Raw genomic sequence first — 15,364 nt, 5'->3', positions numbered from 1 at the left:
AATATGATGTCCGATTTTCAATATCTTTTTCTAGTTTACGAGATCTAAACGGGACGGACGGACAGACATTTCGCACAAAACTAATAGCGTCTTTTCCCCTTTCGGGGGCCGCTAATAAAGATATCCACATCATACTGTGTAGAAAAAAAAAAAGTGAAGGGATTTAGGAATATAGGTGTATAAATCAATACGATCTAGGTTAGAAAAGACTAAATGTAATTATTAGTTAAAAGAAATTAGAATTCGAGAAATAGGCCAACTTCAACTCTTAATCTTTCGAATCGTAAATTTACATAATAACTAGACTTATAACTAGACCCAGACCTAGATCTAGATTCAAGACCCATGGATCTGGATTTGTGGACTAACCTTTCTTGCTGATTGGTGACCTTGTTGAGGTCAAAAGTAATTTTAACCAAGTTCAAAGGCCACGGCTGTAACCCAAGGCACGTCTGCATTTTTGGATACAAAACCGTCTGTGTGACTACTGACTGTTCTGTTGGAATTTATAATTTAATATGGCAAAAAAATATATTGAGACAGAACGCATACGATTAAGCAGTGGAAGACAAATTCCAGTTCTCGGTTTAGGAACTTGCGCTCCTCTGCAGGTGGGTTTATCTAGATCTAGACTTTTAAGAGTTACATTACATTTTACAAAAACTGAGAAAAACTATGCCATTTTGACTTGCCCTACTTTTCCTCACCGCATTACGGTGTCAGCATAATATAACAGCTGATCGAGCACGTCCAGTGAATGTGTAACAAGCGTGACACATCAGACACATGTAAAGGGCTTTACATAACCTAGCAGTAGCAGTTGTATTAAACTGTTACAATAGATCTAGATTTGATTAACAGAGTGTTACAGAGCTCTACTACCCAGTGCCCAAGATTTATCTAGACTAGTAGACTGTAGAGTCTAGAATTAGTAGAATCTAATTATATAATAGTAAATAGGTTAAAATAATAGGCCTATAATCGTAGCATAGAAAATAACTATACATCTAGATCTATAATAATATAGATCTACTAGATCTAGAGTCTAGAGTAGAGCAGATTTTTGTAGATCTACTTTAGTCACTTTAAGTTTAGTAATTGTCTAGTCACCACTAGTCTAGATATCTAGGTCTAGACTTGAGTTAAGATCTATTCAAATATTGATCTATCTATTCTATATTTTGTAAATCTTATAATTTAACGAGTCTAGATTGACTCTATAGAGTCTAGATCTATAATTATAAAGTATAATCATAATAATGATAATCTAAAATACTTTGCTTGTAAATTATCATAATTGTAACACACATGCATCTTAGACTCTACTTTAGGGTCTTTAGATCTATATTTTTTTATAGACTAGTAATTGTAGTAAGTTAAGTAACTTAGATCAAGATCTATATAGATCTAGATTTTTTCTTTAGACAAGTTATAGATATAGATTTATAGATCATATACTGAGAATATACTCAAACTCATATAAAAATAGTCAATATAGTAGACTATAGATGTCTAGGTCTAAATTCTAGATTAGAGTCTCAGATTAGTAGAAATAAGAAAGATAAGAATCTAAAATCTAAATCTAAATAGTAGAAATTTACCTTACTAGTATAGACTATACTATAGTCATATAGACAGATGAATAAAGAAACTAGATATCTAGAACTTCAGCAGTTCATGGAAAGCTACCTGATCTGGAAACTATTGAAAATATTAATATTGAGAACTATAAAGAAGAAGAAGAAGAAAAAAAGCCTACTATTTTTGTCTTAAATTTCTAGCTTCTCAGGTGGTAATTTTTCATCAAAAGTTAAAATGTTTATTAGTGTACATGATATACAAAAAATGTCTGGTTCAAATTGGGTATCAAACCCGTCACCTGCTTGAACAAACGATGTTACCCATTAGGCCAGCGGGCAATGCAAACTTGTGCTATTATTAATTGGTACTTTCATTATATGGACAACTCCTTTAATTCTCATGTTAGGCTTTTAAGAGAGAGAGAAATGGTGACCAAGAAAGCTATGGACAGCGAGAAAACATGTGCCTCAGCTCTTGAAGAAAAGCATGCCACACAGAAAACAGCCAGCTCCTCTACCACCAAATTGAAAGCCACCTTGACCTGCAATAAATGTGGCCATATGAAAAAGTGTTAGAGATGAAGCATAGTCATTCTACGATTGAAGGAGGCCAATTAAATCTAGAGTTAGAAGACAATGTGAAAAATTTTCATGAACATTAATTTATTAAAATCTTGAATCAATTATGCCTTACTTTTGGAAACTAGAAAGTGATAGTCCTTTGAAGAATGTGATAGTCTTTTCAAAACTGATGTTGGGTCTAGTTCTCAAGCCAAATTTACATTTATTTATTATTTACTTTGAAAAAATATAATAATCAAACTAGAGTTTTCCCCATGTGGCCAATGAGCTAGTAATTCTTTTCTCAACATTATACATCAAATGTTAGTTTTCTAGAAAAATCGCTAGAGCCATTTTTAAGATCAGCATTCAGGTTTTGCCCACCCACGTTTCATGAAGTTCTGACTTGAATAGATGTATTGTAAAAATAGTTAAGTACAAACTCTCAATCTCTGATAGGAAAACACTTTCCTAGTCTAACAATTCTCGACTAACTTTCTCAAACTCTAGTCTCTGACTCTCTCTCAGAGCCCAGTCATTAACTTTCACTTCCAATCATATACCCCTACACGCATTCATGTGGACCTGTTGACCAAGATCTCAACTGCTTGTGATAACCATGGTCAACTTTTCTACACCCAAAGTAGAGGAAAATTCCAAATTTAGCCTTACCATGAATATTAACAAATATGGTTTGTAATAGGCACACACACAAACATGTCCTGCGGTTTATAAATTAGGTTTCTGTGTCAAAAAAAACAAACAATTCCGATTGAGAAATTCTGAAAGTATTATAGAAATTTAAGGAGCACAGTGGCTGAGTGGTTAAGCACTTGACTTCCGAACCTGGGGTCCTGGGTTTGAATCTCGGTCAAGACTAAGATTTGAAATTTCAGGATTTTTAAGGTGACCTTGAGTCCAACCAACTCTATTGGGTACCTGACTTTAGTTGAGAAAAGTAAAGACGGTTGGTCATTGTGCTGGCCACGACACCCTGCTCATTAACTGTTGGCCATAAAAACATGATCTTAACATCTTCTGCCCCTAGATAACAAGGTCTGTAATGGAAACTTTACTTTTTTTTTTACTTTACTTATAGAAATGTCTGTTTCAACCTTTTTCATTGATTTCTTTGGTCTTGGCATCCATGTAATTGTTTTTCTTGTCGCAGAGTGAAGAGGAGATTATTGAAGCTGTGAAATCTGCATTACGCTCTGGATATCGTCATATTGACTGTGCTGCCATTTACAGAAATGAAAGAGCTGTTGGTCATGCACTTAAAGAAGCTTTTGTCATGGGAATAGTGAAAAGAGAAGATCTCTTTATCACCAGCAAAGTAAGTGAGTGGGCTTTAGGGAGCTTGAGCCATTTGTTTTCAATGTTTTCTTGGTTATAATGAGCCATTTGCTTTATTTTCAATGTTTTTTTGGTTATAATGTTCTGGACATTTCCTAGAACTTGGGTCCAGTTCCTTTCATACATTGAAAGTCTTAGAATTTTTCATGATGTGTCTGGAGTAATATGAAAACATGTCAACATCATGAACCATGACAGAGCCTGACCTGTATTAAAATTAACTGCAGGAACATAGAAACTCCAAAAGTAGCATCCATTTAAAAACACTAGAAGAAGAAAAAGGTTCTCTGACATGCTGTGATTATGTTTTGATCCATGACAAAGACAGGAGACATTGAGAGTGTTATGATGCACTGCTCATTTCAGTTCAACAAGCAAACTAAAATAGTTTGGAAATTTCCTTATACAAGTAAAGCGGCAGAGAAATGTCTTTTGTTTTGAGTTTATTAAAAGAAGCGCAAAAGTTGCATTGCAAAGCTATGTAAATGAAGACAAGATCAATTTGATGAGTCAGTTGCTAAAAGGATTATTCTTATTTCTTCAACTAATTTCATTATATTGTATTAAATCATGCATTGTTATTGCTTAGTTACTTGGGTCTCATTGTATAATTTGATTATGAACTTGCTTTGTATTTAACTGGGAATAGATCTAAAACACTGTGACATTCTTACTGAGGCACCACATGATCTTTTCATAACTAAATCTAACCTGCCAGAGATACAGCCTGACTCTTGCTAATTCTTTATTGCAAATTGGACTTAGCAGCCATGTTTATGTATGCAATAAATCTTGCTTCTATTTTCCCTCACAGAAATTGCTTATGTTGTGAATTCATTTTAAAGAGTTAGTTTATAAATTATTATTCAAAATTCATTTTGTTTACTAATGTTAGTTTTAGTCAACAACACTTTTTCATGCCATCATCTAACTCACTTACCTATTAATTAGTTCCTTATCTTTTTTGCTGTAAATGATTTTTAGGGGGGAAAAAATTCTCTCCATATTTTCTGTTTAATATAAATCTACTTTCAGCTATGGAATACTTGTCACAAACCTGAACTAGTTCTTCCAAGTCTCAAAAAGACATTAGATGACCTAGGACTAGAGTATTTAGACCTTTATCTCATGCACTGGCCAATGGCTTATAAAGTTTGTATACTTGTTTTCATTAAGTTTTAACAATGGTTCCTGTGCTTTTAATTAGCTTGATCTTAAGTGTACTGAATACACAAAAAAAGTGTAATGGAGAAAGATTGTTGATACACATGAAATACTTTTATCTTTCCTCAGGAAGGTGGAGAAATGAATCCACTAGATGAAAATGGTAAAGCCATAAGCTCTGATGTTGATTACATAGATACCTGGCAAGTAAGTGATCAGCATACTACAGACTGTTATCTGGAATATGTCAAAGTTCTATTTAGTTGATCCTTCCAATTACAACTCTAAACAGATTTGATAGAATTTTATTTATCTACTAAAATAATTTGTTAAAAATCAGATGTAAGATTGTTAATTTTTTAATATGTTGTTGTTTTTTTTGCTTTTGTATATTGCACCTTTCATACTTATAACAGGCTCTGTGTGCTTTGGTCCAATCTTTTTTTTTGTGTATGTGCATGGGTAGTTATATAATCTCTCATATAATCTGGGATAAAGTTTTCCTACTGCCTTTAGGTGCTCAGCAAACACTATTCAGCTAGAATCAGGTTTTGAACTCGAGTCCCCTTGATAGGTAGCCTAGCAGTTTATGTCACTCAGCCACACATCCAACATTTAACTTGTTTTTTAAATTTAAATTTCTTGCATGCATATATAGTTAGTTATATATGTATACATGTATGATTAGTTATATATGTATACATGCATGATTAGTTATATATGTATAGTTAGTTATACACGCACATTTTTGGTTGGGAGTAACGCTCCAAAAGCTATTCATGATATTGTAATATTCTTTGTATTTTGTGCATGTTCTTTTTTGAGAGCCAATGAGTTGTTTTTAATAAGTTTACTTAAAAAACTGTTCACTTTCTAGTTGATACACATTTTATGTAAACCCAGTTTCACTGTTTTTAAGACTATTTGAAATAGATGGAGACACATTTGTTTCATTGCACTGCTAGAAATGCTTATTGGTCTAACTGCTGACACCAAATGTTTGCTCATTATTTCTCAAAATAATTTGAGTGCATCATATATATGCAGTGAGGTAAATGTGTTCATTGCATTATAGCCCAAAGCATAATGTTTATTCTACATTTGAGCCCATTTTAACGTAAACAGGTACTATGTATGTTAGTATAGAAGATCAAATCTCTTGTGTTTTTACTCTAACCTGTTGACCATGAACTTACCAACTTGTTAAAAATAATTTTTTTTAAGATAATAAAGGAATCATATTTTTTGTTCATTTCAGGCCATGGAAGATTGTCGAGACATGGGGAAAACACGAGACATAGGTTTGAGTAGTTTTAATAGCCAACAAATTCAAAGATTATTAGATTCAGCTAGAATACCACCAGTAGCCATACAGGTAGAGTTGTCTAAAGCTTATCAATTCACATCTCTAGGTTTTTTTTTTCTAGAATTTCATAAAATGCCTCCTTATGTAGTGGAGCACTCTCCCGATATAGTTTCTACAACCTGTGAAATAATATGTCCAGAGTGGACTAAAAATAAACACCTGCAAACTAGGGGCCCACAAAGACTTTTGGATGTTCACAAGACTAGCAATCCAATCATCTAAAAAAAAAGTTTTTTTACAAAAACTTCGGGCTCAGCAATTCCAATGGACAGATCAAAATGGAAAATGCCTTGCAATTGAAAAAATAAGATGTCTCAATGATGTATAAACAGATCTACCACAAGTTCAGGCATAGAGCTAGAGTTACTTGGTCAGAACCTATTTTGCCAGATTAATGGAAAACTTTGTTTCGTGCTGTCGACAATGCCACCTTGAGGAGGAAAACTTTGACTACTTTGCTCTGCACTACACAACAATAGGGAACATGTGAGTGAAATGATTGGTCAGCATGGAGAGTTTGGCTTTGTACGGAGACAGGGGAAACTCTGAGAAGGATGGCCAACTACTTTGATTGTGTTGCTTGAGAAGTAATGTTCTCAATTCAGCACCCTTGTGAAATGAGACATATACAGCTTGAAGCCACCAGAGAGATCTAAGTAGATAATTGTGTTAAATCAGGCCAGTGCCTATATATAGCAAGCTCTGAATAATTGACCTTCTAAAAAGAATTCTGTTTCAAATATTGACTTTGGCAACAAATTTAGAAGTGTTTAACATTGCTGAAAACATTTCAAATTGAATTAGTAATTATAAAAAGTAACTAGATTACAACTGGTTATATCATGGCCAATGTTCTTAGAAAGGCATATTGTAAAATACTACTCAAAGTCCAGTATTATTGAAATATCTGCATAAGTCCATAAACAGGTCTTAAACTTGCATTTCCTAATCTCATAGATATTATGTCAGATACTAATTATAGACTACAAACACAAAAATGATCTAGAAATTCTTTTTAATGGCATTATGCTCCTGGTTAACAGACCTTCATCTTCCTTCCACTGACTGTTGTTACATTTCATTTTGAAGGAAATGGTTTAAAACTACAACAAACAATCTAAACTGAATTCAACATTAAGAGTTTTTGTTTCAACTTTTTTTTTTGTTTATTTTACTAAATAATAATGATAACCATGAACTGTTCAATTAATAATTTAATTTCAATGTTTGAATTGCAGCTTGAAGTCAATTGCTACAATACCAATAAGAAGCTGGTGGAATTTGCCAAGTCTAAGGGTTTAGTTGTCGTAGCATTTTCCCCCTTAGGAACACCCAGTAAAGGGTAAGCTGTACTTTTCTATTTGCTCAACTCAGTGTGTATGCTATAGTGCTATAGGCAATAGTTTGAAGCTAAGTCACAGTATGGGTTAAAATAGGATTGGAACATAGTAAAATACCTTACTAGACTTAAATGTGTAGGCTGCAAGTGAATCAGAGCTTGTTACAAGAATAAAATAGACTTAAATGTGTACGCTGCAAGTGAATCAAAGCTTATTACTAGAATAATATAGACTTAAATGTGTACACCGCAAGTGAATCAAAGCTTATTCCAAGAATAAAATAGACTTAAATGTGTACGCTGCAAGTGAATCAAAGCTTATTCCAAGAATAATATAGACTTAAATGTGTACGCTGCAAGTGAATCAAAGCTTATTACAAGAATAAAAAAGACTTAAATGTGTACACTGCAAGTGAATCAGAGCTTATTACTAGAATAATATAGACTTAAATGTGTACGCTGCAAGTGAATCAAAGCTTATTACAAGAATAAAATAGACTTAAATGTGTACGCTGCAAGTGAATCAAAGCTTATTCCAAGAATAATATAGAGGTTATGTAACTAGCTAATTCTGTTACTTGAACATTGGAAGTCTTGCTTGAACTATCCACTAAGTGAAGTCAACATTGCTCATTACTTTGTGTTATTATCATTTCCTTGTCAAATGTAGATCTCAATGAATCTATTCTAAATGATTTCAACAGTGCAGAGTTCCAGCTTTTACAAGAACCTGTGATACAAGAGATAGCTGATAGCCACAAAAAGACACCAGCTCAGGTAGGTCAAAGGTTATAGCCCATTGTTGTGACACCACAGAAGAGATACTTAGTTTGAACTATTAAGTATGCAATAACATTCAAACCTTTTCAACCACGTCTACTCTTGACACTTAAACTCTTCACAGGTTTTTAAAATATGTTCAGCTGGGCTATACTAGTGCTAGTGGGAAGCGTGGTCGAGAGGCCAAGTGCGCTTGAACTAGGCTTGGCTTGGCTACCTAGAAAGGGGCCCGAGGTTCGACGCCCGACTCGGGCAGAGTTGTGTTTACTGAGCGCCTAAAGGCAGCACGGAAAACCAACTCCTAGATACCCCCCTCCCCCCCCCACTGGTCCACAAATGAGATTGGACCAAAAGCGCTCTGAGCATGCTATAAGCATGAAAGTAGCGCTATATAAAAGCTATAATAATAATAATATTCAAGAAATTTATTAAGTCTATTTTGTGATATTGAAATTTGAATAAATAAAATTCTCTTGTTCAGTTTTGATCAGCATCCTACAGCTTTAATCTCAAGTAAATCTTCAACTTGACATTTATCTGGAATTTTGTGATTTGGTGGTTTTTTTTTTTATTGGCATAAAATATCCTCCAGTATTAATTTTTCTACAGGTTGCTATAAGATATTTGATCCAACAAGGTTTGGCTACAGTACCCAAGAGTGTAACCGCCAGACGCATAGCAGAAAATACAGAGGTGAGTGTCTTGATGTCCAAATAATTCATTTGATTATTACAGTGGCAATATCTGGTCTTTTTTTTTCTGGAGTGGGTGAGCTGGCTAATATATTTCTAACAATGTTGATATTCTGTTGTCCAGGTGTTTGACTTTAAACTAACAGATGAGGAAATCTCTAAACTTGAAACACTGAATAGAAACTACAAAGTGTATAGTGAGAAAATGTGAGTACTTTAACTGTATTTCAATTGAGGAGAGCAGAATAGCTTGAATGAGTTTGTGATCATTATATATCCGTAAATGTGCTAACAATAGTATTCTCATCCATTATTGGTAAACTTGATTTACTTGATTTAATCCTGTGCACTCCCAGGGGAGCATAGGGCCGCAACCACACCTCTCCACCTAACTTCGTTCTGAGCAGCTTTCTTCATCTGCTCCCATGTTATTCCAGTACCCTCAGCTTCACTGATGACCGACCTCTTCCAGGTTTGCTTGGGTCTGCCCACTTTCCTCTTTCCTTGTGGGTTACAATCAAGTGCCTGCCTTGCAACATTGGTTGCTGGTTTTCGCAGGATTGGTAAACTTAGTAGAGACATTTCATTCTTGGAAAACCTAATGCAGAAGATTGTACATCTAATTACATTTCCAAATATCATTCTTGGAATGCCTAATGCAGAAGATTGGAAATCTTAATACATTTCCTGAATAATCCTGCACGCAAGGCTTTGAACTCCTCTAAATGGTAGAATGACTTCACAATTTTTACTTGAAACTTGTCAGTGTTACTTGATGGATGAATATCTACAATGCAATCTATTAAAAATAGATGTTACATTTAATTCTGAATATTTCCTAGCATATTGAATGCTGCCTCTAAAAACATCAACTAGTTCCATGGAATCTATGAGCTTCTGCAATGATAATTAAAAACAGTTTAGGTTACAAACACAAAGTATGAAATGGAATATCAAAGCTTGTCCTTTCAATGTTGGACTGGAAGAGCTTTAAAGGATGGATTAAATTAACAACTTGACAAACTCAAGATTCAGCTGTTTGGAAATGATCTCCAAAGCAGGCAATACTTTGGCTAAGTTATGAACCAGCTGCAACTTGACATAAGAGAGCTTCACTTTTAAGACAGTAATAAGCCTTAAATGTACCATACTACTTATTTAGCTTTTGATGGGATTCTTTGAACTTTTTGCTACGACTATCACTGGAAGGGAAATTCATATAACGGTTACTAGCTTGGCGTTGTGTAAGAAAAACATTGTCTCCGTTTAGTTGGGCTTCCAAAGTGAGTTTCATCTCTTGGGACTTTCTAAATAGTTTAAACTGCAACCTAAAGATATGTTTGTTTGTGTTTCAGAGCTGTCAACCACAAATATTACCCTTTTAATGCAGACTTCTGATAGATTGCCCACCACAAGTTGTTTTAGATGCCTGTTACCTGCCACAGTTGCCATTGTGATTCTACAAGCTTTTTTTTTTAACATGCACATGTTTTTAGTGTGAGGATGTTTGAATCAGTGTGTTCTATATAGGTTAGGGTTGCTTTGAAAGTATTTCAATTAGCTCTTTCAATATGATTTTATGTTTTGAATAGCTTTGATTGACATTGTGAACTGTTAACTATGAATGGTATGCCAAAGATTATCATTTTTGATTTATTGTAAATACTTTTTGATTCTGTACATATTCTTGCAAGTATTACTTATCAAATCATTTTTTTAAATGTATTTTCCTTGTATTTTATTAATGATACATTTTGATTTGGGTTTCTCTGTCACATGTAAGGAATGTTTTTTTTTTATTGTTTAAACCATTCTTAATATGTTGATAAAATAGGTCTAGACCACTCTCAAATGTTGATCTTTTCAGATAGAAACTCCATTCATTTCTTACAATTTTTTTTTTTTTGTTTAAACTCCAAAAGGTGATGCCATAAATGATTTGTTCACTGTTGATATTGAAATTGAGGGCTACAACAGCTGTGCCTTACCTGGTTTTGTTCATCATCTGTTTTAGAATGTTGGTTGTTTTTAGGTTTATAGAGAGTCCAACCTTTTTTTTTATTTTGATGGGGGATAGGTAGCTTAGAACTAGTTGCCAAGCCAAAGGTCTGTGGTTAAACTCCCAATATGAATATTGTAATGGAACTATAGGTTGTTCTGTCAGACATTGATGTTTGTCCTCTCACAAATAATGTAGGTCACTTGTAGGAACCAGTTTCTGCTCAATAAGCACCTCTCTTAAAGGTGACTGTTTTATTTTTCAACTTAAGCAGAATTTCTTTGTATAATAGCACATCATAGCACATGTCTTGTGCTTGTATTGTTGTTGCTACTTAATATGCTTTGATTTCATTGTGAAAAAAACAAATAACTGAAAGTCTTGGGTGAATGTTAACATAAGACATTTAGACATTGAATTGAAAGTCTAAGGTGAATGATTAGGTCATTTACTTTAAACAGACATTGAAATTAAAATTTAAAAAATTTCTTACTAGTGACATAGACTGTTACTATGTAAGTTTATTGTGAAATGTATCTTATATTATTTCCAATGTTAATGAGATTGATAAAAAGACTTGTTATAAAATGGTTCTTTAAACAGAGTGAAACATTTGCTTTTAAATGTTAGAATGATTTTAAAATTGAAAAAAAAATAAAAAAATTGTAGGACTTTTTTTTTTCATTATGTTCAAATTTCTACACATAGAATTCACTAATCATCCTTTTTTTTTAAATGTTAATATTTTTGTAAAGCCCTAACCAGAGTTGAATGTCCATCATTAAACTGTATTTTGAGTGAACTAGAGCTGGTCTGGTGTTAAAGACCTTTCTAATAAATTGTCTGTCAAAGTGAAGCTAAACAACTAGTTAAAGAAAGATTTTAAAAAAATGGGTTTGTCTAATTTGAAAACTCCACAACTTAAGTGATTTGTGCACACATTTGAAGCTAAATCCGTCAGTTTCAGTTTAAGACCAATACATTGACTGTTTTTAGGAACTAATGGGCCAATCGTTTAACACTTGGCGGCCTAGTCAAGGCCACAAAAAAAAATTTGATTGATACATTTGTTAGTTGTAAATTAGTTGAAGGTTGTAAAGCATCAAGTAAACTTGACCACTTTACACCTTGACTGGATACAATGCAAGTATTAGTTCAGCTCAAAATAAAAACCTAAATGCTTCATTTGGTCCTGACTTCTAGAAAACTACTAAAACTCAAATGGTACCCAGAAAATATAAAAATATCATTCTGAGTCGAACATATTTTCTAAAGAAATCTTTAATTTTTAAAATATATTTGGAATCCAGTATTGGATTGAATTTGGTTAGTTCTGTCACATTGAGAGTTCGAGTCTCAAGATTTTAAAAAAATGTTGTTTTTTTTTTCACATAAGGTGGAAGTCTACTGGTAACTTTCTTTTTTACTGAATTGATGTCAACACAAATTGTTAGTTTGTACTGGTGAAAGCTGAAACTAAAGCTCATTTATATGAGAGTAAACAAGGGTTGCAATGTGTCTTATACAACAAATGCTACATTTGTGTGATGTTTACATATAATTTTTAAATCAGAACTTTAGTTCATAATGGACAGTTTTATTCTAATTTTTTACCAATACTCTTGTAAAGAAACATTTTTTTTAATCATTGTCATCACTCTGTGTTATTTAGCGATCAGATCATGCCATCAGCATTAATTTATATGTATGTCTCCATAGTTTGAGAACCATCATCCTTTTCTATCCACTGTTGACATTGTCTTGTTCTTCACAGTTGTTTTGGTCTATATTGGTCAGTGACAGATAATGGCTAACAATATAGGGAGGAGAAGATTCACTCTATATTGGTCAGTGACGGATAATGGCTTACATTGTAATATAAATACCTATATGCACATCATGTCTAAATGTACTGTATCCTCTGGCTCTTGAGATCATGCTTCAATACATATATGCACTTTGCCAGTGGGTCACAATGTCCACTCCTTCATCTTACCCCCAAAAGGAAGGAAGCTTCATCAATTGTGACTGACTGGTTTATAGCAGCTTCAACATATACATTCTATTTGGACTATTAGACTTGTTGTAATGTGATTGCTTTTTATAATTAACCCAGAGCTATTGACTTGTTAATGCAAACAATAAGTGTTTATTTTATTATATATATATAACTATATCAGTATATAAACTGCCCAGCGTCATTTGCATTGAATCTTCTGAGACAAAAATAAACAGATGTGTTCCAGATGAAACCAAACTTCCATTTCTTTTGCTGGTTAGAGAAAACCAATGATTCATAAACAACAGCTAATGTACTAGAGAAAATGTGTTTGTCTTTGCCTGTTTCTCTGTTAAAGCCTTCTATCTTATAGGATTGCCTTGTACCCTAGAACTAAAACTTTTTTTGATTGGGATAGCTGAAGTATTGTTTTTAATTAATGATTTTTTCCCCCAATGTTATATTTAGCTTTACTGTTGGCCAGATTTCTTGGATAAAGTCTTACAGTTGTAAATATACGTTTGATTTCTACATGCATTTATTTCTTCTGATTAAAAATGTCATCTCTTAGAATCTGTTTGTGTCATGTGTCCAACAAAGTTTTAAGTTTGTTCCAATGTGGCAACTTGTTTAAAAGCATTCTCCCCAGGGGCATGTTTATCAGCATTCTTCTCGGAGGCATGTTTGGCCAAGTTTCAGCTTTTGGAACATTTGAAACATTAAATATTGGTTTGAAATGGATGAAAGAATATACCGCTCCTTAAACTTTCATTCAAAAACTTATTTGAATACAGGCCAACGCCATCAAATCCAACACCATTACAAATGTATGGGCATTCTCTGGCCAAAGGAATACCATCTACTAGTCTGTGATCAATGTTTTGATCTGAGAAGCTCTTCACATAACAGCCTAAAGGGAACTAACAAGAATGAAAGTAACAAAACCTGCGGCTACTCGTAGCTATAACAGTTCTATGTTTGTATGTTCGCGGGTATGCTATTCTGCCTCAAAGTGGCGCCCGTGTGGAAACGGTTACTTGAGGGGGTAACTAGGCTAAATGAATAGCAAAACAAAACTCCCATGGGGGTGACCAGGGGTAGGCGAGAGTTTACCCATTGCACGGAGCAGAGTTGAAAGAGCCCTCACGACCCTGTCGATAATACATGCGCCGTTCCTCAAGGGACCGTTTACACTAATGGCGAGTCCTTCACGGTTAGCTTGGTACAACATAGGGAAATGGCGGAGGTTCCCGGTGCACTCGGCCTTCGGCCATGTCTAGCCCGGGGGCCAGATGTATCGGAAATAGCAATGCTTTACATAGGCATTGACTTGAGTCTCTTCCAGACAGAACTGTGGTTCACATAGTTTTTTTGTTTTTTTTTACTGTTTGACGCTCGAACAGTTTTTTTTTCAAACTTAGAGCTCGAAGATCCTTCGCCTCAGCTCTTAGACGATCAAACGGTTTGTATGTTCGGATACAATTCTTCATATGTCTTAGATTGCATAAACCAATCGAAATTCAACGAGTTCAACTGAAACCCAACCAGTTCTGGTCATCATAAGTTCTAAAGAGCTCTTGGTGAAACTACTTGCCACTAATACAAATCAGGAGGCGAGGTGGCTGAGCGGTAAAGCGTTTGGCTTCTGTACCGAGGTCCCGGGTTCGAATCCTGGTGAAGGCTGGGATTTTTAATTCCGGGATCCTTGGGCGCCTCTGAGCCCACCCAGCTCTAATGGGTACCTGACATTAGTTGGGGAAAAGTTAAGGCGGTTGGTCGTTGTGTTGGCCACATGACACCCTTGTAAACCTGAAACAGATGAACTTTTCATCATCTGCCCTATACATTGCAAGGTCTGAAAGGGGAACTTTACTAATACAAATCAAGTCTGTGCAACAGGGATTACTAAATTTCTTGAGGTAAATGAAACGCAGGGTGAAGGTTAAATTAGCTATCACATGACATCGACCATCACAACCTTCACATCCACTGACACACTGTCTACGTAGGCCTACTATGCTCCCTACTATGCTCATTTGAATAGCATGCTCAGCAGCTCAAATTCTTATGGACAAAAAAAAAAAAAGGAGAGCTGGAATAAAATATTTCCGCCTGAGTAGAATCTGTCAAGTGATTAGCTGGTTGAAACATAAAGATAACTCTGTCTTGATTGAAATCTTGTCAACGTGAGAAGATCACTTAGTTAAGTGTCTCTCCTCTTTTTTTTTTTTTTTATTAATCTTACATCTTTTCCTCTCTTCTTTTTTCTCCATTAATCTCTCATCTTTAATCTCTCATCTTTTTCTCTCACCTCTTTTCTCTACCATATTTCTCTCTCTCTTCTTTTCTTCATTAATCTCTGATCTTTTTTCTCTATCTGCTCTTTTCTAATTAATCTCTCATCTTTTTTTTCTCTCTCTCTTCTTTTCTCCAATAATCTCTCATCTCTCTCTCTCTCCTCTTTTCTCCATTAATCTCTCTTCTTTTTCTCTCTCATTTTCCATTAATTTCTCCCTTTTTTTCTCTCT

The 15,364-nt window shown here is 34.3% G+C and overlaps 1 protein-coding gene across 1 annotated transcript; it reads left to right on the top strand.

Moving 5' to 3' along the window:
- The first annotated feature begins 418 nt into the window (after positions 1 to 418).
- Positions 419 to 13,409, top strand: LOC106050775 (aldo-keto reductase family 1 member B1-like). The gene is made up of 10 exons (XM_056044269.1): positions 419 to 611; positions 3,313 to 3,477; positions 4,533 to 4,649; positions 4,791 to 4,868; positions 5,920 to 6,036; positions 7,266 to 7,369; positions 8,071 to 8,143; positions 8,756 to 8,839; positions 8,963 to 9,045; positions 10,194 to 13,409. Exons 1-10 carry the CDS (start codon positions 519 to 521, stop codon positions 10,234 to 10,236), a joined length of 957 nt encoding a protein of 318 aa, XP_055900244.1. The 5' UTR covers positions 419 to 518; the 3' UTR covers positions 10,237 to 13,409.
- Positions 13,410 to 15,364: the final 1,955 nt, after the last annotated feature.

This window comes from Biomphalaria glabrata, chromosome 10 (genome assembly GCF_947242115.1).
Source record: "Biomphalaria glabrata chromosome 10, xgBioGlab47.1, whole genome shotgun sequence".
NCBI classification, from domain to species: Eukaryota; Metazoa; Mollusca; class Gastropoda; family Planorbidae; genus Biomphalaria; species Biomphalaria glabrata.
The sequence above is the reverse complement of the archived record's forward strand: the minus strand, read 5'-3'. Positions and strand labels throughout refer to the sequence as shown.

Coding starts and splice junctions, on each gene's coding strand:
- LOC106050775 (XM_056044269.1), top strand. CDS start 519: ATGGCAAAAAAATATATTGAGACAGAACGCATACGATTAAGCAGTGGA. Junction 6,037..7,265: donor TACCACCAGTAGCCATACAG/GTAGAGTTGTCT, acceptor TTTGAATTGCAG/CTTGAAGTCAATTGCTACAA. Junction 9,046..10,193: donor AAAGTGTATAGTGAGAAAAT/GTGAGTACTTTA, acceptor TTTGTGTTTCAG/AGCTGTCAACCACAAATATT.